Source organism: Urocitellus parryii, chromosome 3, assembly GCF_045843805.1.
Source record: "Urocitellus parryii isolate mUroPar1 chromosome 3, mUroPar1.hap1, whole genome shotgun sequence".
Lineage (NCBI taxonomy): Eukaryota > Metazoa > Chordata > Mammalia > Rodentia > Sciuridae > Urocitellus > Urocitellus parryii.
In genome coordinates this window covers 11,746,265-11,772,822 of record NC_135533.1, presented here as the reverse complement: position 1 = coordinate 11,772,822, position 26,558 = coordinate 11,746,265, and the positions used below count along the sequence as shown (strand labels likewise).

The 26,558-nt window shown below is 45.5% G+C and overlaps 1 protein-coding gene across 1 annotated transcript; it reads right to left on the bottom strand.

Annotated features, from left to right (window-relative positions):
- Positions 1 to 2,810: 2,810 nt before the first annotated feature.
- Trpv5 (transient receptor potential cation channel subfamily V member 5) lies at positions 2,811 to 26,290 on the bottom strand. Its single transcript, XM_026412721.2, has 15 exons — positions 26,178 to 26,290; positions 23,870 to 23,967; positions 23,598 to 23,720; positions 22,964 to 23,101; positions 22,559 to 22,657; positions 22,258 to 22,430; positions 21,641 to 21,787; positions 19,577 to 19,789; positions 9,416 to 9,502; positions 9,243 to 9,319; positions 8,822 to 8,987; positions 8,553 to 8,619; positions 6,599 to 6,867; positions 3,685 to 3,791; positions 2,811 to 3,108 (listed from the first exon to the last, which is right to left on the bottom strand). The coding sequence occupies exons 1-15, from the start codon at positions 26,288 to 26,290 to the stop codon at positions 2,811 to 2,813; spliced, it is 2,175 nt and encodes a 724-aa protein (XP_026268506.2).
- Positions 26,291 to 26,558: the final 268 nt, after the last annotated feature.

The window sequence follows — 26,558 nt, the reverse complement described above, 5'->3', positions numbered from 1 at the left end:
AGGAGCAGGTTTGGTGAGGAGGAAACGCTGTTCAGTTTGGGACATGTTGAGTTCAAGAGGTCTATAAAATATCCAAGTGGAGTGGTCCAATAGCTGGCGTCGAAGCTGTTCATGCCTGGAGCTCAGAAGACAGATCTGAACCAAAGATAGGCACTTGCGAGACATGAGCTTACATGCAGTAATCTATGGCAGGAGGTGGCACTGCCCAGGTGATAGAGGAAACAGAGTCTTGTGGACCAAAGACATTTAAGGAAATGAAGACAAGCAGCCAGAGTGGTAGGAACATGGGAAGTGGTAGATAGTCAACTGTAATCTGAATGCTGCAGAGAGTTGAAGCAAAACCAAGATGGCTCCATGAGTTGGCCCCAGGAAGATAGCCCAGACCCGGGTAGAACCAGTAGCATGGAAAAGACCAGGTCAAAGCACAGTGGGTTGAGGAATCAGTGGAAGACCAGCAGACAATGAGACAAATCTTAAGAAGTTTTTCCTTAAACAGGAAGTAGAAATCATAGGTAGCTGAAAGTGGTGTGGGGTGGAGAGAGTGTGCTTAAGAATGCAGCATGTTTATCTGCTGATGAGCTAGTGGAGAAGCTGGAGATACATAAATAGGAAGAGTGAGAGCAGACAGCGCTGGGCACAGGTGTCTGAAAATGCAGAGAGAACTGGATCTGGAGCACAGACGAGAGTCCAGTTTTCCGGAGGCTTGGAAGTGCTTCCACTTGAAGGAGAACAGAGGAATCACCATGGCTCAGCACTTTGAAACACCATGCCCAGTAGGTCCCGTGGGTGTGAGAGTGTTTGTGAACTTTGGTGTGAGCCCTCACTGTTGGGGAGTGCAACTTGGCACTTATGTATCTGAATGAACCTGGCTATGGTTTCACAAATGCCACTTACCTCTTTACTATTCCAGACTATAGTTCTTTTTAAAGTTGTAATGTTTTTTTGGTAGAAGCGATGACAGGACTGAGATGAGATGTAAGGGCTGGGGACAAGAGGGACGTTATATACGAGCTCCTGTAACCTGGACACCTGGTTCCAAATTTCCCTCCTGGCAGAGATGACAGCCTTTTATTCTTGCTGTTCAATTCACAACTCAGCACAGGGGCAAAGGGAGATGGGTGTGGAGCCAGGCAGTTTCAGGATACAAAGCAGGAGCCTTTGCCTCCAGGCTCAAGGATGATTAGCTGCAAATGAGCCACCTGAAGGATAGAGCAGGGAGCGTCTGGTAGAAGCGATTGGGCCATTCAAACAGAGAAAGTCAACATTCACCACCCCTATGTGATTCTGCAACCTGTATACTCAGAAACATGAGAAATTACATCCCATCTGATTCAAATGTGTGATATGTCAAGATCACTGTACTGTCATGTGTAACTAGGTAAAACAAATTAAAGAAAAACAAACATACACACACCAGGAGAGAAATTAGATACGGCAACTTAACAACAACCATAAAAACAAAAAAACCCAATTGAAAATGAGGCAAAGACAGTGAATAGACATTTTCCCAATGATATACAAATGTCCCATAAATAAATACATGTCAGTATGTTCAATATCCTTAGTACTTAGGGAAAGGCAAATTAAAAGTACAATGAGATACCATTTCACACTCATTAGGAGGAAATGTCAAATCTGAAGACCACGGTGGAAAACAGTATGGCAGATTCTCAAAATAGTAAGCATAGAATTGTCATGTGACCTAACAATTCCATTTCTAGGTATATGCCCCAAAGAATTGAAAACAGTGACTGGAACAGATATGTATACACTCATTTTCATAGCAGCATTATTTACAATAACCCAAAGTAGAAATAACTGAATATTTATAGATAAATGAAGAGATTAAAAAAATTTGTGGGATGTGTGTGTGTGTGTGTGTGTGTGTGTGTGTGTATACACAACAAAATATCATTCCACCTTAACAAGAAATGGAATTCTGATACCTGCTTCAGCATGGATGAACCTTGAGAATATTATGCTAACTGAAGATAGAGAGATACAATAGGACTTAACTGCATGATTCCATTTATATGAGGTACCTAGAGTAGTCAAAGTCATGGACACCAAGTAAAACAACAATTATTAGAAACAGGGGTAGGAAATGGAAGGGAGTTGTTATTTAGTGGGCTTATCATCTATGATGATGATAAACTTCTGCAAAATGATGAAAGTTTGTACAATGATGTGAATGTATTTCCTGCTACTGAAATGTACATCTAAAAAATAATTAAAAGAGTAAATTTTAGATTATATGTACTTAGCCACAGTAAGAGAAAATTTAGAGAAAGCAAGGATATGGAAGCTTTCTTCTTGTAGCTTCATAGCTGGGCTTTGGTTGCTAGGTGGGAGAGAGTCCAGCAGAGAGATTGGAAAAGAAGAAAGGTCACTGTTCTACAACAAGCCTAGCTCTTCCCCTAAGAAGCTGTGTGGAGCTGGGCAGGCCGCACTGCTTGCTACTCTCTGAAGACTGCCTGGGGCAGAAGAGAGATGGTCCAGATATCAATCTGGCCTCCCTATCTCATGTCTCTAGTTGCCAAGTCCAACTTTGCTCAGAAAGATACCCGCCATTTTCAGGACTTGAGACTTCCAAGAACCCATAAGATACATGGGACAGTCGATGACCATTGCCCACCTGCATAGATGCTGACGTGATGGGTGAAATATGGTATGGCCCTTTAGAAACTGTTCCCTCTACACCTTCTCGTGACTAACAGGCATGAAAGCTAGACGCTTGCTTCAGCAGGCATCTCCTTCTCTGTCCCCACCCAGGCCCACCTGGAGTCAGGCCAAGAGTCAGGGAATCCTCATCAGAAATGGTAGACCTCCTCTCCATCCCCCTCACCAAGGTCCAGTCCGAGATTCAAGTGTGCCAGGGTGTTGCGACGAAGGATCTCCCAGCCTCGGTGGCTGCTGCTGCTCTGAGATGTGGTCCTGGACAGGGACGGAGTTTGAAGAACCAGAGAGGCTCTGGCTAGAGTGCCCACCTCAGTCACCGAGGGCCGTTTCTCAGACAGCTGCTCCTGCCCATCCTCCTTGTCTGAGCATTTGAAAGCCTCCACATAACGGAGCACTCGCAAAGGATTCTGGTCGTGATGGTTCTCGACCCTGTGGAGAGAAAAGCAGAAAGGCGTCACCCGAGGTGGGACGAGGCTGTGGGGGAGAAGGAGAGGGGAACGTGGAGGAGACGGGATCACAGGGGAAGAAAAGGAGGGGACCAGAGCTGGAGCAGGAAGAGCCTCGAGGATCAAGAGAGGGGAAGGGGGCTGGAGTGCAATGGAGGTGTCGAGCCATCAGCCTTTAGGGGGCCGTGGGACATGGGTGATGGCAATATAGAGGAATGTGGAAGAGAAAATGGAGTCAGTTAACAGATGCAGGGTCACAGGGTTGAGAATATAGAGTCCAGGAAACCCCCGGAGAGACGAGAGCCAGGTAAGGAGATAAGGGTAGAGCATGAAGGAGGAAGCAGCACTGGAGGCCAGAGTATATGGGCAATGCTGGTCAGGCAGGAGCAGACCATGAGCCGGGCAATCGCGCTCACATCCGAGCCTTTCACACACACAGCCTGCCCTTACCATCAGCATTCCTTAAGCCCCCGCCTGTACTCCATCTCCCCCCCCAAGACAGGCTAACACAGTCCCCTGGTGGCCCTTGCTTCTCAGACTGATCACCCTGGTCACTCACCGCAAGAACCAGCGGTCCCCCAGGCCATACTCGCAACCGCAGATCCCTGAGCGAGGCCACAGGAAGCGAGGCATCTTTCTTTCCAGCATCACGGTGGTGGCCACGACCTGAAAGGAGGGGAGAGGCAGAGAAAGAACTCAGAAAGAGCCGTGAGGTTCAGAGGGACACCGAGGCCACCCACAAAGGGAATCAAAAGCCATGTGTGAAACGAGGACCCCAGAGATCAGCGGTAAGAGCTACCATTATCTTCTTCGAGCCTGTGGCAAGATCATGCCAGCCTGCTTTTCTCATAGGAAAAGGAGAAAGGATGTTCTTTGTTTGGAATAAAACAGTGACTCCAACATTATTATTCAGATTCAGGGAAAATGAGTCATTTCAAAGTAATCTCATTTTCTTTTTTCATTGGAAGGTCACAGACCAATGATCTTGGTTTAAATAAAATGATTAAATAAAATCTCTCTGATCTCAGGGATGAACGGATGCTGCTCCAGTTCAAGGAATTTCAGCTACTTAAACATCCATACCTGAAGAGGGAAAAGGATTGATTAATGACTGCTCACTTGGCAGGGAAATTTCTAGTAGCATGTCCTAGGTTCTGTCCTTTGCCCAGCCCTCATTAACTACCTAGATGAAACAGAGGACAAGCTTATCAAATATGCCTGTGACGCAAAACTGGGAGGGATACGTAATATGTGGGGTGACAAAAGCAATATAAAATGACCTCACCAAACCAGAATGCTGCTCTAAAACCAATAACATTGAATTTAAAAAAATGTGAGGTCCTACATTTACATGTAAGGAACTTAGCTGAGTAAATCATGTGGAAAAAATTCAGATTCTAGTACATCATAGACTTAGAAAGAGACAGTTACATATATGCTAAAAGATCTGACCTGATTTTAGGTGCTTTTGGTAATAGTATTATATCCAAAGTAAGAAAAGGCATGATCTCTCTCAGCACTGCTCCAATCATATCAAGGACTGGACAATTCTAATTTCAAAAGGACCGTGGTCTATTATCACAGGAACAGAGTGCAGTCACAATGGGTCAGGGCCAGGTAGCATTATTGATTGCAGGAGCTAGCAGTCCTTATTACAGCCAACTGTCCACGTCACCCTCTCCCATTCCCTGACTTTTTTATTACTCCACACTTCCCTTGGGTTCATAGTTGAGTCAATCTCAGGACTTCTAACCATTCGGTTCTCTTCTCTGGATAGGTCTTCTCTTCCGCAAAAAGGATACATATATGTAACTGTCTCTTTCTAAGTTTATGATCTACTAGAATCTGAATTTTTTTCACATGATTTACTCAGCTATTATCCAGCCTCCCTTTGTTTTCTGGTAACAGAACCCATCCTTCATTTAGAGAATGGATCCTTCACCTCTATCAGCCCATTGGTTAGAATAAGCTGGATTACCAAGTCCCTGGAAATCGTCTCCTCCATTATGGGGCTCGAGGTGAGGCCTCCTTACCTCCATCATCAAGGTCATAACTTTATGTTAAATTCAGAAATGGGTCTGTGAGACCCAAACTTTTTGCAAGGATGTGAATCTTAGGCTGATTTTTCTGGGGTCAAAGATGCTCTTTCTAAGCCAACAGCACTATACCATGTTGACAGAACGCAACAAGAACAGGTCTTATGATCATGCACTAAAGGAACCTGCTCTTTCCCTCAGAGCTTAGAACTTCTTTAAGTCATCAGGACAACAGGGCAGGAGAACCTGACTCAGAAGAGAGTCAGAACAAGAGAGAGCAGAACAAGGGACTGACCGAAGCCACCCCCAAAGGATCAACATACCCTCCTCCTCCTACTTAAAAACAAGTCTGTTTGAGTTTTGTTTTCTGTTCCTGTTGTCATGGGTCCTCACTGCTACAATCCCTGACCCCTATCCTCTCCACCATTGTTCTCAATGGATTCTTACCCATCTTTAGGTCTCATCTTAAATGTCACTGCCTCAGGAAAGCATTCCCTAACTTTCCAGTCAGGTTCCTGGGTTGCCTCCTCTTCTGAGCACCTGGTATTCTCCATGGCGCTTTTATTGCTGTAAGTTTGCAACCTTCTATGAAGTCATTTGCTTGATGTCTGCCTTTCCAACTAGACTGGCAGCCCCATGAGGACACAGGTTACAGCTGTCGTGTTTGTGCATGTGTTCCAGCTCCTAGAAATTCCCCAGTAAAGAGCAGGCCCTAAAGGATTATCATGACCCAAATGAAAAGTTTAAGGAGTAAATTGGATGATGACTCTATTCAAATAATTGACTAGTGGCATAAAAAAATGTATTCCCTATTGTATGAGGGGAAGAAGTTTAGGGCCAGAGGAATGAAAATTATAAAAAGACAAGTTTCAGCTCAACACAATATGGACATTTTTAATAATTTGGGAAAACTCCCCTCCTCCTACCCCCTATCCAAACATATAAGATAATAAGGTCTTGATTAGCGCTGAGAAGATGTTGAAGGACTCTGACCAATAAATAACTACGCTGAGTAATAGGTGAGTACTTCTTAGAGGTCTCCTGAGGGTAACTTCCAACTCTACTATGTATTGTATTATGGTGACATAAGAAAAGATCATGGAAAACAGGGATTCATAGAATCTAAGAGAACATAAGGTCCAAATATAAAAACTAGAATATACTAGCACAGTTTCTGGTTCCCAGCAGATCCAAGAAGGACTCCTAGATCTACTTTTCACCCATGATCAACAGCCCCACCTCTTGCCTCTACCCTCCAGTTTATCCTGCTTCTGTCCCCTCTATCTATCCACATGTACCTCAGATTTACACATCACTGAGATGACAGCCTCACTGGGTTGTCCTGTGACTCTTTTGGGCACGGTCCACCATAACATCCCACTTTGATTTTTCTCTCCATCCCCTGTCCTTTAGCAAGAATCACACTAATAAACTCACCTGGGCCCTCCAGAGCTCATCACGCTCCTGAGCCACTCTCCAGTGGGTGTCGCCCATCATGGCGATGAACAAGTTGAGCATGAGCAGTGTGGCGATGATGGCGAAGGCAGCGTAGGCGAGGTTGTACATGAAGGGCAGATCTACGTTGTAGTTGGCAGGGCCATCGATGATGGTGAGGAACAGCTCAAAGGTGCTGAACAGTGCCGTGGGGTAGTCAGAGAATTCCCCCAGGTTGGCTGGGTCCTCTGTCTGGAAAATGATATAGAACGCTGCTCCGCCCAGAAAGAATGGAATTATCACAATAAGCATGGGCCAAGTTAGTATTCACTCTACCTCTGATATATACATCTCCATATACATACACACGTCCACACAATCATGCATCCGCAAATGTGAAACTGTGAAACTGGCCAACTCCAAGAGGTCCTATGACTAAGTTCACCATGCTGGGTGATGATCATACTCAGGCATTAAGAAAAAAAAATGTATGGGCATGTATGGCATAATGTCAACTGTTTCTTAACTTTTAGAAAGCCAAACATTTACAAGATAAGTTGTTGAAAAGAATGCGTGGAAGACGCAACAATTTTTTAAAATGGAGCACATCAAAAGGCTAAAAGAAGAGGACCTTTTATCTCGATGGGCTTTAGATAACTATCCATCACCCTGAGACTCCCTAGGTGAGCCTGGACGCTCATGGGAAGGCTGTCGTTGCTTTCTGTGTGGCCTGCTGGACGGTAATGGGCATCCTTGGACCTGACCTCAGCAATAGACCCTTTCAATGGCTTCTCCGTGTGGGAAATTGAAACATCAACAAGGTGGCTCCAAGAGCAGAAATAGGGTCCATGACAGAGAACATCTTCCTTATTTAATAAAAAAGTTAAGTACAATGGCCAAGAAGTGATCATTTAGGGAATATGGGGTCTAGGACATTGTAGGAAGCAACTCTGTTACCCTTGCCCTGTTTTATAACCTGTGTATGAGTAGACGCAGGTGAGGAAGGGAGAAGGCTTCGAAGAGGGGTATCGGAGGGTGCAGGGGAGTAGAACATTCTAGATAGACTGCCAGCTCTACCCTTTCATGCTTTACATCTTGGAGTGTTTTTGGTTTTTGGTTTTTTTTTTTTGGTTTTTCTTTTTGTTTTTCCATCTTTGTTTTTGTGAGAACCCCTATTGAACAGGGAAATTTCTGGGAATAGTAAAGAATCTGTGCAAGGAGTCATGATCTTTTAGAGTTGGTGGTCTTTAGAGCTCTTCTGATACACCTGCCTGTCTAATCAAGGACAGAGTCAGAGTTCCTGGCCTTAGGATCTTCATCTTTCCAACACCAAGAACTCTCTTGTACTCCTTCCTGTTCCTTCTCCTGCCCGCTGCTCTTCCTGCCATTTTCCCTTCCCTTGCTCTCTTTTTTCTCTCTCCCTGGCACCTCCACTAAGCCTTGACTGAATCCCTGCTTGTCCCGTATCTCTCAGTCTCTCTTCACCACTCTTCTTTTTCTGTTTTCTCTACCATGATTTAAAATGTCCAGGCTCTCTTGTATATCTCTTTGTTCTAATTCTTTCCTTTTATCTCAACTTTAAAGACCACCTAGAGAAAGAGAGCACACTGTCTTCTTCATGCTTTGTTTCTTCTTCTGAACTGTAAGGAAAGAAGAGTTAAACACTGCCTTGTTTCTCTTTGTCCACACAGTTTTCTAGGATCCACAAACTGTCTTTCCTGTTTAAGGTCCATCTCCCTCCAAAAGCCCTCTCCAGCTCAAGGTCTCACAGGGAAGTTAGTCAACACAAATGTGATTGGTCCAGGCCACATGAGTCTACCTTCTTGGCCAGCCTAAGTGGTCCCGATCTCATGCACAACAAAATAGAGTACAGAAGAGAGCTGAGAGCGAGAGTGAGGGTGAGCTTTCTGAAGATCTGGACCCAATGATCCACTGGATGAAGGAGTCACACACTCACCAGAGGCAAATCCCAGGATGACCATGGCCATCAGCCAACAGAAACGCATCAGGTCCCCAAAAATCATCTGCATGAAACAGAGAAGAGGAAGAAAGGTGGAATGATCCTTTCTCCACGGTATCTGAGCCATTATTACTAACAGATCAGGAGGCCCCCAGAGTTCCACCAGCTCCAGTCAGAGCAGAAGTTCCTTTTTTGCACCTGTCCCCAACCCTCAGTCTGCAAAAGTCCTCTGACTGAGCCAGAAGAAGGCTTCAGAAAGCACTGACCTTCTGGATCATGATGGTGAAGGGACCCAGCATCTGGAATCCTCTAGCAAAGTACATGACACTGCACCAGCCCAGCACCAGGGCCAAGGATATGGGTACCACCTCTCCGTTCATGTTGGTGAGCCGCATCACCATGGTCACCAGCACCAGGGAGGCATAGGTGATGCTAGAAGAAGAGCAGGAAACAGAGTGAGGGTGGGCTGGGAATATTCTATATCCCCACAGCATGGTGGTGACTTGGGTGGTACCCACACACTCAGGCTTAGTTTTAACACATAAAACACACCTACACACATAGATATAAGTCCACTGGAGAGGAACACCTGAGTGAGGGTCACCTAAGGTCTATATCCCAGAGAGTGCACTGGAGACCTGGAACCATTTTAAGTGTAGGCAGGGGCTAAAAGGAGGAGACACTCACATGATGACATGGAATGGCCCCCCGAGGATTGTCTGTCCAAAATAGCGAGAGGCACCAACTCTGAAAATGTCTGGGATCTGGGGAAGGCCAGTAAAACAAAGAGACAATGTAGACTGCAGTTCAGCCTGGGGCCTCAGGTGGATGGCCTTAGCCTGGACCCCCCTGCACCTCACCTCTAGAAGCAGGATAATCACAGCCCCGATGACGGTCACCAGCTCCCCCACCAGCCGGATGTGATCCTGGTAAGTCACATAGGCCTCCTATGGAGGGAAATTCAGGACAAGGAATGCTTTCTGATGGGTGGAGAGTCAAATCCTTTCAAGTGAGTGGTCTAAAGATTCCAGGATGAAGAAAAGCCATCCATCATCCCCCTGTCAATCATCCCCAGTATAGTACCAATGTGGCTAAATTCAACCAGGACAGGAGTCTATATGTCCAAGGTTTATTTAAAAAACTAAATGCTAATGGCTTGACCTATTATTGGATATCACCTCCTCTATATATTTTGTAAGCAGTAATTTATGATTTGTGTATGAGCAGCTGGGAACATATTTGAGATATACAAGTTAATAGGACTGAATTAATAAATAAGAAGAGATCTTTACATTTACACACTGTGGGTAGGATTGTAAATTACTAAAACCACAATGGAGATTCCTCAAAAGACTAGTTTTGAAAACACCAAATGACCCCACTATACCACTCCTTGATATTTATCCTAAAGAATTAAAATCATCATACCATAATGATACATGCATACCCATGTTTATAGCAGCACAATTCATGATAGCCAAGTTATAGAACCAGTCTGTTTGTCAACAGATGAATGTGATATATATATATATATATATATATATATATATATATATATATATATATATAATGAAGATTTATTCAGACATAAAGAAAAATGAAATCATGTCATTTTCAGGAAAATGGATAGAACTAGAGAACATTATGCTAAGTAAAATAAGTCAGACTCAGAAATCTCTCATAAGTGGAAGCTAGAGAGAAAAGGGAAAAGAAAAGGGATTTCATAGAGATGGAAGGGAGATCTATAGAGCAGAGAGAGCAGAGGAGGGAGGGAATAGGAGAGGGAAGGGAAAGGTACAGGGCACCAATAAAGCAAATTTTTTAAAAAAGAGAGATCTTAGTGGCTTGGGATGGTTTTGACTATGGGAGAAGTCCAGCTTTTCCAATCTCATTATGGCTGGCACTGGGTAGAATACACTGTAAGCCTATCTCAGAATGCAGGTTCTAGTATGGGCCCAGAAACTACCATTTCCAATGAGACCTTGAACAAGTCATTGAAGATCTCTGAGCCTGAGGAGTCCTCGACCAGAAGATGGAAATTCTACTGCTTACCTTGAAGAGTTATTGTGAAGATCACACTATATATTTGGATGAACTTCACAAACCATAAAGGACCACTGATACATTCATCATGGTTTTATTATTATTTGGCAACACATAATTGTGGTAGAAATTGGGCTCGAAATGCTGTATGGATTTTAGTTCTTTGGAAGGGTCCCTGCCTATCCTGAGCAGAAGATGTAGAAGGCATAGCCCTGGGGTCAGGGTGGAGTGAAGACCATCCTACTTCAGTGCATGTTACCTCCAGTGGAAGTTCTGCAACATCATACAGAAGCAGGGATTAAATCTCACATTAAACATCCTTAACATGTTTAAAGCCATGACCCCACCTAAGTGTATAAAAAGGACTATGGAGCCTCTTTCAGAGAAATACATTCAGGTGCAGACAATTATGCAATGAATTCCAAAACATTAAGGCAACTTTTCGGCCATAAAAGGGTTCACTGTTGTTGTTCATTGGCTTGTTTTGTCCTCAGTCCCAGCAACTGTCTTTCAACTCCCTCTCCTCTCTCCTGAAATTCAGTTCATGGACTTTAATATTTTGTTTCATCTTAATGTTCCTACAGCATGTCTTTTTATTCTAAAACATGTCAACTCCTTTTCAGACTCGTGGAAGGAGAAAAATAATAAATATATTAACTTTAGAAACTACATTAAATATAGAAATAAGCCACGCTTGCTGGTGCCCCTGTGATCCCAGCTACTCAGGAGGCTGAAGCAGGAGGATCACAAGTTCTAGGCCAGCCTGAGCAATTTAACAAGACTGTCTCGAAGTAAAAGGAAAGGGGCTGGGAATGTTGCTCACAGGAGGTCCTGGGTTCCGTCCCCCAAAACTGCAAAAACAAAAACCAAAAACCCTGCATTATTTTATATATGTGTTTGCACAACGATGTTGAATTTCTTTTAAAATGTTGTGTCTTTGTTGAGCATGTCAGGGCAAACGCCTGTTTTTGTATCTTGTCACAACTAAGAGAAGGAACTGTGCTCAGGTTCACCTGAAGAGCTGTGAAGATCAGAGCACCCCTAGCGGCCAGAAAAGGAATGGCGCCAGCCATGATGATCTCAGGAGACAAAACCATGAAACCTCAACCAACAAAGAACATTGGGGACAGAGCAGGTCCTGCTGGGGCTTCCCCTCGCCAGCTTCTCTTTGCTTATTTCACAGATTCCTTCACACGGAGGCGTTTCCTGGCACAAATTCAACAGTGAGGAGGCCAAGGAACAGAAACTGCTCGCTTTGCCCAGCCCCACCTGGGATCCACGGCCCTGGAGTGGCTGCCTGCACCATCTGTCCCCAGGGCCCTGGGCCGCAGGTGCCAGATCAGCTGAGAACCCCCTTCCTTGCTCATCTTCTGGACCAGTACACAGACTTTTATATAGGGTCCTGTTTGCTTTTTTTTTTTTTTTTAAACTGTTCTCTTTGGGCAAGGAAAAAAACAAACTTGGTATGTGTGTGAAAGTTGCCATAAAAATAATAGTATTGGACTTTTAAAACATTTGACTTTTGTTTTGATTTTAAGGGGAACTCTAGAGTTTCGTTGGATATATGATGTTGGTTCATGATTTAGAATAAGTACTCTTTGTGTTGTTAAGAATATTTTAGTGTTTCAAAAATGGAAAGGAGCATCAAATTTCAATGATGGATTTTGTTGATGTTGCTTGAAACAATAATAAGGATTCATCTTTAAGAAACCATCTGGTCCCCCTAGAATTAAGCCCTAAACTCAAACAAATAATGACTTCCTTTCAGTTTCTAGAATTTTATTCTTTGGGGATTGTATTCAGGATTTTCTAAGATGAAAGGCTAATTAATCCATAGCTTTCTAGATTTTTAGTCCTCATACCCAGGTTTGGGGATCAAGTTCAAGGTTATGTTTAGCAAAGTAAATTATCAGGAACACTCATCCCCAAGTACCAATTCAGTCTCCCAATTTTTCTTGCTTCATGTTCTCTGAATTAACAGAACCAACCCTTTAGTCAAATCCATGGCACCTATCATCTTGTTTATCTGCATCCACTTTCCCCACCAAGCTTCCGGAATGATCTTTCTAAACACTAAAGTCATGAATATTATCATATGGCTTCTCTATTTAATGCCTTTTCTTGCTACCCAAAGCCTTCAAAATAAAAGTGTAGGCAAGAGATCAGTGTTCCTTACTTTCATATGACAGTAGAAATTTTGATAGTGTCTGACTTTGATTGATAAATGGAGAAAGATGCATATTATTTCAATGACATGGAGATAAGGACAAGAATGGAGAGCTGAAGCAAGTAAAGCCTGGTCGTGCCCAGGAATGAGAGGTGGTGGGGAGAAGGACCAGTGCAGGACACAGTTGCTTTTCATCAAATATGTCACTTGATCTTAAATCACATGTATGTACTCTTTTAATTAAAAATGTTGATTGTGAGATAAACCCCAGATTATCAAGCATGATGTAAAAGCCCTCGCTGCTTTGATCACTGCTTTATGTCCCCATGCTCTGAGCTACTGGGGACTTGGTGGTTGAGTCAAGCCTTCCATCAAGGATGGGCCCTTTCTATAGTACACCTTCTGCCCCCTGTTAGCCTGTCTCACCCTTCCTGATCTCCAAGACTAAGGTGAGCCCAGCATTCCTCTTGGCTCTCATTTCCTGCCCCTCTGTGTCCAGATCAGGTGCTCTCCTGCAGACACTTGGTGCTGCTCTGTGTTCACGGCCCTCACCCAGCACATTGAAGGTGTCTGGATACCCCTTGTCTCTCCAGGGAGCAGGGATGTCTCCTGCTTTTTACCACAATGCCCACCATGATGGCAGGTATTGATTTAGTAAGAAAAGAAAGAAGGAAGGTGAGAAAGGAGAGGGGAAATGGAGCCAGCCGGGCTGCGGCAGATTCAAGCTGAGCATTACCTAAAGGGAGACAAAGAAGGAATGGAGAAGTGGAAATGGGGACACCCAACTGGGAATGAAAGGAGAAAAAGATGACAATTGGGCTTTTCTGAGATTTCCAAAGTCCCTTAGGCAAGCCTGACTAATAATGCACTAAGAAAATACTCCACACCACTCCTTTAAAAATAAATATCTTCCAACAATGTCTGGAATTTTTTCACATCACTACATGTCTTAGAATCTTAGGGGTTGTCAACAACCAAATCCCCTGCAGAGTTTGGCCCTTCCTACTTCACTGAGAAACTGCCCCAACGAGATTGCTCTTGCTTGGCAGATGCCTGAGCTCTTTGCCTTCAAGGAAATGCCCAGAGGCAGGCAGGCAGAACAGAGCCTGGGGCTCCACTGAGTTGAAAGAGCTGGGTGTGTGTCCTGCAGGAAAGTGCTCGGAGAGCATCCTCTGCCCCAGTAGAAAGTGGGAGGGCACCAGAACCACTTGTCAACCCCAATCTAGATCTTACTTTGTCTCCCCCAAATCCCAGACTTGTAAATAAATGAAGCTACCAGCAGGGCCTTGCAAGCTCTCAATGAAAGTTACTCTGATTCTCTAAATGGGGCAGGTCTCCTAAATACAGCTGCCCATTAGAACTAAATGGCAAGTCTTTGTCACAACATACACACAAAGGCCAAGCCTGGATCAATAGTTTGGATCAATATGTTGTTGTTTGTTTTTCTAAAAAAAAAAAAATCTTGGTAGATTTTTAATATATATTCTAATCTGTATTCCAAGGTGAGAATTTCTGGGCCTGGGCCATAAGAAAGGAAGATGTGGTTCCCATGAAAGGCCACCTTCAAAGAGACTCTGCATTTTCTCAGGAAGATAGATCTTGGAAAATTTTACTGTCTTCCAAGAAGCCACACGTAACTGTGGCTGCTCCTTTGCCATTGTCCTTTGCCAGGTTACATATCTTCACTTTGCCCTTGCAAGTCTTTAATTTCTCCCTTTGCCTGGCATTCTAAGTCCTAAAGAGGTCACACCTAAATGAGAGAACAGGCAGTAGCTCAGTCTCTGGGGGTAAGAGTTATTACATATCTGATCTACCCATCAATCTGTGTCCCTCTCATCTTAAGAGGGAAAGATTAGATGTGGCACATAAAGGTGAGCGTGGTGTCCCCTGGTGAGCTCAAAGCAGGATGAAGATGAATTTCTTATAGATTGGGTCCCTAAGAAAGAAGACTGGCATCGAGCTCGTGGTTCTGGAGAGACAAGTGCCCTCTCTTGGTATTTAGAGGTGAAGGTCAAATGAAGCACTCCTGCACCCCAACCCCTACATCCCCCTTGCCAGCTAAGTGTCTTTGCCTGCGTGTTTGATCTCTTCTGACCTCAGAGTCACCATCGTTAAAATGGTGACAATTTTATTTGCTAATGGTATTAAATGATATAATGCTTTGCCATGGTCTACAGAGTCACATCAACTTCATGGGAAGCTTGTCAGAAATGCAGTTTCTCAGGTACCACCCAGCCTCACTGCCAGAATCTGCGCTTTAACAAGTTCTTGAAGGTGCTGACCCATGCATGTAATGTGCACACAGTAAGCACTTAGTAGATGTTATTTTTTTTTCTCCTGGGTTTCCTGTTTCTCCCCATCCCTTCCTCTGTCTTTATCTGCTGTGCTTGTTCCACAGGGTGTTGGTTAGGACTCCTGAACCAACTAGGACAGAGTTGGAGATCAATTGGGTTTTCAAATAGCTATGGTGCTTTGGGTTGCCCAGAATTCATAAGGAATAATGAGGTGTACACAAATCATCCCACTTTTTGCAACAGGTAAAAGATGATTTCAAATGGATAGAACAACACATGTCATTCCTGCCCCATCTGCTCCCTCACTCTCTACATCCAATCTGTCACCAGGGAGAGATACTTTCACCTTCTGATGCTTTTAACAATCTGCTCTGATGTCACTCCTTCCCCCCACCTCCCATCACACCTCTATACCAATCTGCCATTGTCTCTGGATTGCTAAACTGTAGTGGATGCTTACTAGTCTTTCCATATCCTCTCTAGTTCCCTCGACTCAACAGAGAATACTCTACCATGCAAGGAGTCATTTAACAAAAAAAAAAATCTGGTCAAGTTCTTATCCTGTTTAAAATCCTTCTGAACATCTCATTGCTTTGGAAATAAAGGATAAAATCCCCAATATATCCTGTAGCACCCTGTGTAATTTGGAAAGGACCATTTCATCTGCAGGCACCTACCCTGGTTCCCTGGGTTCTAGCTAAACTTTTAGTTCCTAGACCTTAAGGAGGGTCTTCCTGCCTTGGGGTCTTTGGATAAGCATTCCTTCTGCCTAAAATATTCTTTTCACCACCAATTTCAGCTCAGAGACAAGCCTTCTTCAAAGACCCTCTCTGGCCTCCTGGAAGGACCAGGGCCCTGTTATAAGCCCTCTTTGCACCGTGTCCTTTTTATACCATGGAACAAAATAATGTTAATCAGTTTGTAATGAAATACCTATTCATACTCTCATTTAATTAATATGCATCAGTCTTTAAACTATCAGACCAAAACACTATCTACTTCGTGTTTTGCTCAAACGGTTAGTATTGAATTTCTAACACCTAGAACAGTGTTTAGCATTAATTATTTGTTTAATGAATGAATCAGTGAAATGTTTCTAGGAAAGGAAAAGGCAAAGAAGAGCTTGAGGGAATCTTTTCTAAGAGAGAAAAAGGAGATATGACGATGTAAAATTAATACCCTCAAGCTGAACAGTGCACTTTAGAATCTAAATGCTCAGATGGCAGCCCTAAGACTAGCCAACTGAAACTGAGCAAATCTCAAAGACAGAATCTGCGAGTTCTCAACTCTGGGAGGGAAAAGAGGGAGAAGGGGAGTTGCACAGAAGATGGAAAAAGAACCTCATTGTTATACAGAATACATATATGATGTTGTAATGAGAAAAAGGAAAAAAAAGAAAGTGTGTCACATTAGATTGGATAGAGAGAAAGGATGGGAGAGGAGGGGAGGAGTAGGGAGGATAGGAAGGGCAGCAGAATAGAATAGACCACATGATTGATGTATGTATATTCCATGTATGTATTATATATCAAAATGCATTCTACTGTCATGAATGACTAAAAATAAATAAATAAAAATTTTTAAAAAACCCCACCAAGGCCAGAGCCTCAGCTCAGACATTCTGAATAACTGGGTTGTAGCATAAGAACAGGTCTTCTTTACCAGTCTCCCAAATTTCTAATATATAGTCTTGGTTAAAAATCACGTATCTAACAGGAGGTAGGATTTGCCTGAGGTCAAACAACTATTTAATTTCAGATTTAGGACTAAAATCCAAACCACCTAGCTCACCGACTTTGAACTTTCCACTCACCTGGGAACCTAAAAGAACTAGTTCTATAGTGCTTGCTGCTCTGCCTAAGCCAGGTAGAAATTTGAGTGCAGGAGGAAAGTAATTCTAATTAATAGAGCTCTTGGGAGACCCTGCCTGGGGAAGCTGAACGATGAAGCATCTTAGAGTCCTTAAGATATACCCCAAATTGGATAGAAATGAACTAATCCCATCCTTATGTGATTCAACTTTTGTAGAGTTTCATGAAAATTAAGAGCTTGTTTTTCTCAATTTCAAATGTCTTGAGATGGTGCTCTTGGGTGGCTGTCTGTCATAAAATCTAGAAGTTAAGGTACAAAGGATCTTGAAGTTCATAGAGCCCAATGTTTTCCTTAGACCCCAAAAGATCCACAGAGAAAATGCTAGAGTGACTGAGAGTCAAGGGCTTGTAGGCTTATTAATAAACTTGGCTATTAGAGTATTCATTTATCTAAGCTGAAGATCCATCAACTAGCTAATCAGTGACAGCTGCAATCATAAAGATTCTATACTGTCCACTTTCATATTTCTAAAACTTTCAAGTAACCAAAAAGTAGAAGAAAAGAAAAAAGAGAGAATTTCTTATTATTTAACAAAGTGCAAAATTTGCTTTCAGCAGCACTGGGAAAGCAGAATCTTTCAAGTCATAGCGATATGTTTGGGAGTCCCGGATCTAATCCAGATGGGCTTACCGTTTGAGTAAGAGCAGTACAAACATTCCATCGACTCAGGGACAAGGCTAAGGGCTAACACCAAAGACTAGGGACCTTTGGCTGTTATTTCTTTCTAACCCCCCACAGCTGCATTCTTGACCCTCTTGCCCCTCTCCTGCACTGAGAAAGAACATTTAGAACTCAAAGAGACTTCCTTATAGATCAAGGTGGCTTTGACCCAGGGCAAAAATGCTAAGAAGAAAGAAGGGAAAGAAGAGGAGAGAAGAAGGATGGTAGGGGTACTTAGCCTTAAACAGGCCTCTCCTAGTCCTGAGGCCAAGCCAGGGGACCTGATAAGTGTGATTTAACTATCTGGGAACATGTTCCTATCTAATTCGTCCTGCCCCAAGAGAAGCAGACACACGGAAGAAGACACTGGTGGTTAATTGCTCAACATCTCCCAACTCCTAGAGCAGAACACTATCTACACTGAAAACTCATGAAGATTCCAAGAAATCGGAGACAAAGGAAGGCGGGGAAGGAGCACATCTGAAGAAATAGGGCCAGAAGCTAGAGGAAAGTCTAGGCACGCTCAATTTGTTTATGTTTATACATTCTCTTCATTCCTAGTCACTCCCCATTCTACCTGACTATCTCCTAAATGTCCTTATTGGCCTTATGGGCTCTCCACACCAGAGACAACCTCCTTGCCTGGAGTGATGTTCATGGAACACAAACTCACAGGGGCTCTCGATACAGGAGTATCTCTCTCTCTCTCTCTCTCTCTCTCTCTCTCTCTCTCTCTCTCTCTCTCTCTCCTGCCCCTTCCCCTGGGGGGAAAAAACACAACTCCTATAAATGAATGATGAGGCATCTTAGAGTCAAGGTATTCTCAAAATTGGATACAGATAAACTAACTCCATCCTTACAAGTCAGCTTTTGGTAGTTTGAGCTACACGTATAAGTAGGGTAGCGAATGCTAGAAATTGAAGGGATGGAGTGCCTACTTAGTTTGGGGTCCTTTTCCCTGTTTTTCTCTGTGCATACTATTGTCTTTGGTCTAACCCAACTCAGAGTTTTTGCTTCTTGACTGTAAGAAGTTTATCTTCTCTTTCTCACCTAACCTACCTCTTTTCCTAGTCGTCCATGCTGAGCTCTTCCTATGGCTGGTCTATTCCTCATAGACCATAGATCTCCAGTCACCCAGCTCTTACTTATCTTGCAAAATTCTTCTTCCATTTCTGTTCCTTTATTCCTATATGCCTGACCCATTTCTGCTATTTTTAGCTCACCAGGACAAAAATTTTAGTAATCCATGGATCAATCCCAAATGTAGTTGTACTAGGTTGAATTTTATGTGTTTAAAAGTACTATTTTGAATTTACTCCCTCTATTACACCCAAAAGACAGTTTGTTTTCCCCAGCTACAGAGTCTTGTGTCTACACACCTCTAGTCAGCCCTTCTCACCCTCCCAGTTCTCAAGAACATTATAGAAGGCAGGCCTGTGACCTCAAAGACCATTTACTGCAATCTGCTGCCCAATCCAAGCATGTCAGAAATTAGGAAGAGGCAGATCCACAAGGTCCTCAACTAGAAGTCAGACAGCTGACCCATTATTGCCAATGAGCTGATATTGATAGTATCCAGAAGAGAAAGCAGGCCAGAAGTGCTGACCCTACCAGAACAGAAAATAACACAGATGTGACTTGGAGTACAATCTTCCTTCTTCAGAAGAGGTTTCCTTGAATATCCCACTACCAAAAAGCTGGTCCTCTTTGTAAAGTGCAAAAAGTTTCACAAATGCATGAGGTTTCTAATATGAAGGGCTCTCTCAATGTTGTTGCAAAAGAGTCCATAAATCCCTAGGCAATTACTCTTTCGCTCATTAAATTCCATCTGATTCCTTTATCTTATGCCAAATTCCTACCATGGTGATTTGCAGCCTGCAACTTCTAGAACCCAAGGGTGGTATCTTTCCTGGAGAGCATCAGTCTTGTCTCCAGCATCATTACCCCATGTTACTATTCCCTTTTATCTCTTCCAATAAAATCACCTGTAGTAGTTTCTGTTGGAAGATGATGTTATCTCGAGGATTTGTGCGGTTGCCAACACGGAACTTGAGGGGGCGGTAGACACAACATGTGGTGAAGCACATCATATAGAGAATGTACAAGGCACCCAGGATACAGAAGTATGGCCGCCCATATTTCTTCCACTTGAAGCTCACCAGCTCCTTCACTGGGGTCTGTTCCAAGATCTGGCGAGCCTGCCATGGAAGGAAAGTAGCTTGGGGTGACCAACATTTTGAGGTTATTGAGTTCCCACTGGGTCCCAGAAGTGAAGGACAGTAACCATCATTATCATCATTCATTTAGTTAGTCATTTCCTTGAAGGATAACTAGTCCATTTCTACTATATGCTAGGTTTGTGCTAATACTATAGATATACTATTAAGAAGCAAAAACAAGGCACCATAGCACCACTGTAGCTTTAACAGATGAAGAGTAGTTTACTGAATGAAGGAGAGTTAGGAAAGATCATTCCATGAAGTGGCAGCAGGCACCAGGGCAGGAGGGGGTGAGAAGGCATTATCCTTTTGCAGGTGAGGTGTGGTTGGGAATATGGGAGAACCTGTTGGGACTGGTGGACAAAAGATATAATGCGCAAGGTAAATATGAGCCATATTATTGTGTATTGTGTGTGAAGTCTGAATACAATGGAAAGCAAGTGGAAAGTCTAAGCAAGGATATAGTCCAGTTTGCTCTGGAAGTACTGTTAGACTCAAGAAAAGCAGTAAGCAGCCTGTAGAATGTGCCAGAAATCTAAGTGTGATGGGACTGAGAGGGTGAAGGACGGGATGAAGCATGCCAGAAATTAGGAAGAGGCAGATCCAAGGCAAAGATGAAGGAATTAACCATTAGCATAAAAAAAAACTTTTTATACCACTGAAGCTGGAGGGAAAGAAAGAGACAGAGTACTTGGCAGTTCAGAGCAGAAAGTTTAAGGATCCCCACCCAGAGTGGCTAAGGTTTGTCACAGGTAGGGGTCTTCTTTGCTGGAACTAAGGGTGAAGGTAGCAAGAATATGAAAAGGGAATAGCTGGGAGGCATTAGGGAAGGGGAAGGTATCAGACCCACAAGAGTCTGTTGAGAACCAGCTGATATCAAAAACTAGACAAGCATGGTGGCAAAGTCCACACAGAGGGACCGGACATCTAATTCCTAAGAAAACCTGCTCAAAGCTTATCCATTTCCAGGATGATTCCTTGAGGAGGGTCACAAAAACTGACCACTCAGCCTTCCTCCCATCATTCATGTTTCCATCATCCATCATAACTGTCCATGTGTTGTGACTCTACAAAGGCTCCTAGGAAATTGTCATGTAGCAGATAAACAACGGAAACTATAGCTTGCCAATATCTTGGAGGTTCCTGAATGCCAGCAGCATTTTCTTCTTCCTTGTATAGACTTCCACAAATTTTCCTTTCCTTCGTGTTATTCAACCTTGGACTGTCTCAATGATCTATGCCTTGTTCCCTCTCTGGAAAGCTCTCTTTTGACTTATCTTCCTGATGACTCCCAACTCCCCATTGAAGACCTAGGAGGAGCACTTCCTCCGTGACACCTTCTTTGGCCATCCAAGCCAAGTCGACTACACCTCCATGTTGCTGCCCCAGTTCATAGCTCACCACCCTACAATGGTACATCTTGTGCTCTATTGCCATTATTGAGGATAGGGATCAGAATTGAGGAATTTGGCCGACAGGAAACATGTTTTCTCTCTTTCTGCATTCTCAGTTCCTGGGTAGTGTCTGGAACCCAGCAGGTGCTCATTATGCCGAAGGAAAAAAGGAAGAAAGCAAGGGAGGGAGGGAAGGAAGAGTTTCCTTCTGGAGAATTCCTCATCTGAAATGGTAGAGTGGAACAGGTAAGCTGAAGGAACTGGAGCCAAGCAGAGGGAAAACGACCTCAGGAGATCAGTGTTGGCTGGTCTTTCCCCCAGGTGCCAGGAAACTGTTTTCCTCTTGGCCTGTTGTCAGTCCCCTGGAGCCCGGGACCCAGAAAATGGGCAGATACCATGTGTACACAGCGCTCTCTGACACTTCTTGAGTCCATACCTCCCGCTTCTTGGAGGAGACCACAAGTTCTAGAAAGGACAGCTCCTCTCCCCAGGAGTCGATCTCTGTGAGGTCGTAGAGAGTGGAGGTCAGGGGTCCATATGTCCATTGGATGTGCTTCCGCCTCTGCATCAGGTGCTGGAACATCTGAAAGATACAGGGACAAACAGGAGAGTCAAAGTATGAGAAGCTGGTATGAGACAAAACGCCTGTGGACCAGGCCAGTTGCTCACTCTCCACAGATAGTGCAGAATTGGCCATCTTCTGTTTACATGAATCTTCCTCCTTCCTTCCTTCCTTCCTTCCTTCCTTCCTTCCTTCCTTCCTTCCTTCCTTCCTTCCTCCCTCCCTCCCTCCCTCCCTCCCCACTCCCTCCATTCCCCCCACCCCTTTCTTTCTTTCCCATAAAGCTCTGTAAGAGGAAATGAGATGAAGGGAGTAGGATTTGAGAATACTATGGAAAATATTTTAAGATGAAAGTCTCAAATGCCACTAGGAGGGGAACCTGAGGTTGAACATTTTGGTGATGAGGTAGAAAGTAGGGGACTACCTCCTTTGGGAGGAGCTTGGAGAGAAGGGTCATAAGAGAGGCACCTTAGGGCTGGGGAGCCCCTCACCACAGTGTTGCCCTCTACTCCAGCCAGCTTGAAGGGGGTGAGGCCCTGGTGATTGGGCACGAGCTCCAGGGGCTGCAGGTGGTCCCCTCCATCATAGGACAGCAGCAGGTTGTACATCTGGCAGGCAAAGGTTTTGTTGGGCTGCAGGATGAGGATGTGCAGCACTGTGTTTCCTGGGGAGGACACGGGCTGGCATGTGGACACAAGTCTAAAGGCCCCGTGGTCCCATTCCCCCCCCCCCCCGGGTCCTCCCTCACACCCCCAGCCACATCCCAGCACCCCCTCCCATCTCAGCTCTTACCCAGAGAGTCCTGGGCCCGAATGTCAGCTCCATGCTCAATGAGCAGCCGCACAATCTCCTCGCTGCCCACGCAGGCAGCAAAGGACAAAGGGTGCTCCCCTGGGGACACAGAGAGATCCATGGCAGGAGACCACAGGGTCACGAGCTGAGGGGGCAGTTTCTCCCAGGTGACTGCCTGCTTGCTCCTCGCACATCTCAGCTCAGGGCATGGGGCACTTGTCCAGCAGAACCAGAGGAAGGACACTGAAGAGGGTCCTGGGAATTGGCCTCTGGCCTTAAGTCCTGTAAGGGCTGCCCTTCTGCTTCCCCACAGATGGAGCTGAGAGCAAGGCCCTGCTTAGCCCAGCTCCTTGTCCTAGACCTGGCTCTCCACCTCCCCTTCCTCCCACCTGGCCCTGCCCTCACCATAGTAGATGAGGTTGTGGGGACTGCGTTGGAAGGCGGTGCCTGTGGCTCTGGCAGAGACGCTGGCCCCGTGGGCGAGCAGGGCGCGCACCAGGTTCACGTTCTGGTTCATGACAGCGATGTGCAGGGCAGACTGACCTGGCCCAGAGAGAACCATCAGTCACAAGTCCATCTCCCTCAGGTCTCTCAGGGACACAACACCCAGCAAAATCCCCAGCAAGAGTCCCTGCCAGTTCCTCATGTAGACTACCACCATGGCTGCACAGAGTGGCCAGAAACTGCACAGAGTGGCTAGTTACTCCCTCGGGCTGCCCAACTCATTGTCCCTACCCCTCCACTACTGGAGGCAGGTGAGGAGGACTTGATGTAAATAAAACCACTGTGGCTGCTATGCAGGGAGCAGAGAGGGATGTCATCAGGGATGCTGACAGGATTGAGATGCAAAACAGCTAAAGGGATCCATGGATACTCAAAGCAAAGGCTGGGATTTGGGTATTTCTCCCAATTCATGGGTTTCATGCTTCCTGGCCCTCTAGTACTTCCCCAAACCCACCCTTCAGAAGTGCATTTCAAGAGGTAACAGCCAACCATCCCATGCCTGTCTCCACCTGGAGTTACCACGCAGCCTCCTCACCTAAAAAAGGCTCACACACGATGGGCTCCTGGACCAGGTCTGGGGCAGCCTCCATCAGCACCATGGCGGCCTCCAGGTTGTCATAGAGGGCCGCTATGTGCAGTGCTGTCTCCCCCAGGGCTCCTGGAGTGGAATGAGACAAGAACGTCAATTCCAGCCAGGAGCCCTCCAGGAAGGAGCTCCTGGCTCCAGGAATACCTCCAAAGTGCCCACATGCTCAGCAGGGAGAGGGGCCTTCTGCCTACCTCTATCCCATTAAACTCTGATCTCACCTCTTTGTCGAAAGTCACAATTTTGTTCCAACAGAAGTTTCTTAAGTGTACACAGGTCATTTTCCTTGGCTGCCTGAAGCAGTGGAGACTCCCATATCCTGGAGGAGGATGAACTGGAGTCAGGTAGAAACCATCACAGAGATGCCAGGAGCAGGGGCAACCAGAGACATCCTCTGTCTAAGATGCACACGTCTCCACTTGGCCACCCTTGCATCATCTACAAGGACTGAAGGAACTAAGGGGACATTAAGGCAAAGTGTGGTCTAAGGGTTTCCCTGGTTCTGGTGCCATCCCTGTCATGAAGATTCCTTGTATACAGGTTTGTGGCTCAGCTGGGGAGGGAGGCTAACAGAAGGGTGCAGTTGCTGAAGGAGGAAGCCTGAGGTCTGGCTGTGACATCCCTGCAAAGAGTTCCTGGGACCCTGCTGACTCATCAAAATTGCGTAGATGTTTCAGGAAATCAGCAGGTGGAGGGAAGGTGCGTTTCTGTGGGGTCCCCCAGGATTTCATGCTTACTGAACCTGCTTTCTGTAGCCAGGGGAGTTTAGAAACCAAAACAGTGAAGGAGGACAAGACCAACTGTTAGGGCTTAGGAAATCTGTAGAAATCATGAGCTTCTAAAGCTCTGATGACTCCTTTGGGCTGTTTAGATACAATGTCTACTGTGGATGGAGAATTTGGGGTAGGTTATGGACCAGGTATTCTTCCTGGACTCAAAGCAAGTTGTTCATGACCGAGGAGGAATGAGCACCGGGCTTCTCAGCTCAGAAATCAGGATGAGACAGTCATCTACACGCCCTCCAAGAGTTCATTATTGTTCCTGCCCTTGTCTGCTTCTAAAGCCATCAAGAGATAAAGCTGGAGCCTGGCCTGCTAGACAACGTAGCCTTGGCTCCAAAGGCAAACACAGAGTCAGGCAGGATGAGGGTCATCGGGCAGAGCAGAGGAGCTGTTTACCTCATGGCCCCGACTCACGGATTCCTTTCTTCCCAGGGCTCCGGGAGCCAGGGGGGAGAAGTGTTCTGGTTAAAGAAGGAGTTCTCTAATCCCAGGGAATACCACTGGGAGAGACTTGCAGAGTGAAGGGTCAGCACCTGCCTCTTTCACCCAGGCCCTCAGTCCCAGTGAACTGTGTATCTCTGACCTGTCCAGAGTGGCCAGGGCTAGATTCCAGAGTTCACTCCCTGTCCTAAGGCCACTGTACAAAGCTCTTGTCCCTCCTGACCCTTGGCCGGCTGCTACTCTGCAGAGGGGAGGTCCTGTGACCAGGTCCCTGGGAGACCACTTCAGTCCCACTCTGATGCAGGGGAAGGGGAGATCAAAGGTTCCAGCGTAGGGCGCTGTGGGGGATTGGGGCTGAGTCAGCAGAAGGCCCTGTCAATAGGAGGGTTCAATGTGAAATGCAAATTCAGGACTTCCTCTTCAAAATGATGAACAGTCTCAAGACAGGGACAGCAGAACACTGAACCAAAAACAAGACTCTCCTGACACCCAGAGCAGCCTGCTTCAGAGATGGCTGTCTGCTTGCTCCACCCCTCAGCTCTAGAGTGGGAAGGCCCCACTCCCTCCCCCGAAGGCTGGCCTGCAGGGCGCATCCCTGCCCCCACCCAGGCTGCTTTTCCCGACTCTGGACCTCAGGGAAAAACCATGGGATGGTCCGCACTAGGTAGACCAGCCCTTTCCTGAACGAAAGGAACGGCACAAGCCCCATTCATTCTCCATGTAGTGGGCACCTGGTGCACCCCCAAGACAGTACACACAATAAAAGGCAGAATTGAAGGCAGGATTCTGCAATGTCACCCTGGTTGTCCTCTTCAGCTGGTCACCTCCAAGTGTCACACAAAACTAATCTCTCCTCCCCCTTTTCCAGACAACCGACTTTAATTCCAACTGTAACTTCTTGCTCTGTCTTACACCAAGTTTTCTCAACAAAAGACCGGTAATATCTGATCCGATCCCCAGCAACCTGCTCCCAACAACCTGATATTGTCTGTCTTCCCCATTCTATATGCTTGGCTTCTTCAATCTAGTCGCATTTAGTCCTCCTTCCAGGAGGCAGGCAGGTTCCTGCCTGGGCTGTCATTCTGCCCCTGCCTCTATATTGACAAAGTCTCCTTAGGTGGCCCAATGCTACATTCTGCACTACTACCAAGAGGGTCCCGCTGGGGTGCTTTAGTGGGTGGGCTGGAGGGAAGAATATATCCAGGAAGCTGATGCTGAATTCTAGGGTGCAATATCAGGAAAACAGTCCTGTGGATCAGAGGGTTTGAGAATTGGTGCACTTCACACCAACTCCTTAGGAGCCTACCTCTTCTGCTGCAGCATGTAGACCTGGTCCAGGTGCTGGTCCCAGTCTTGCTCTCCAACCAGCCAGGAGGCCAGAAATTTCTGGAGTTGAATCCAAGGCCCTTTTGCCCCCATGTCTTCTTGCAGGCACTGGCAGGGTATGAGACTCTGGTGAGAGGAACAAGCTAGGATGGCAGCAGCAACTCAGGAGGCAGGGTCTGCTTAGGACCCTGAGTGAGTGTATTCTCTGTGTGACTTGTGTGTGCAGGTGTGGTTGTGGTGTGGTGTGTGTGTGTGTGTGTGTGTATGTGTGTGTGTGTGCACGTGCACTGAGGGACTAGCCAACCTGCCTAGGGAGAGGAGGCTTTCCCTGGAAGGGGCGGAGCTCTTTCCAGAGCTGAGC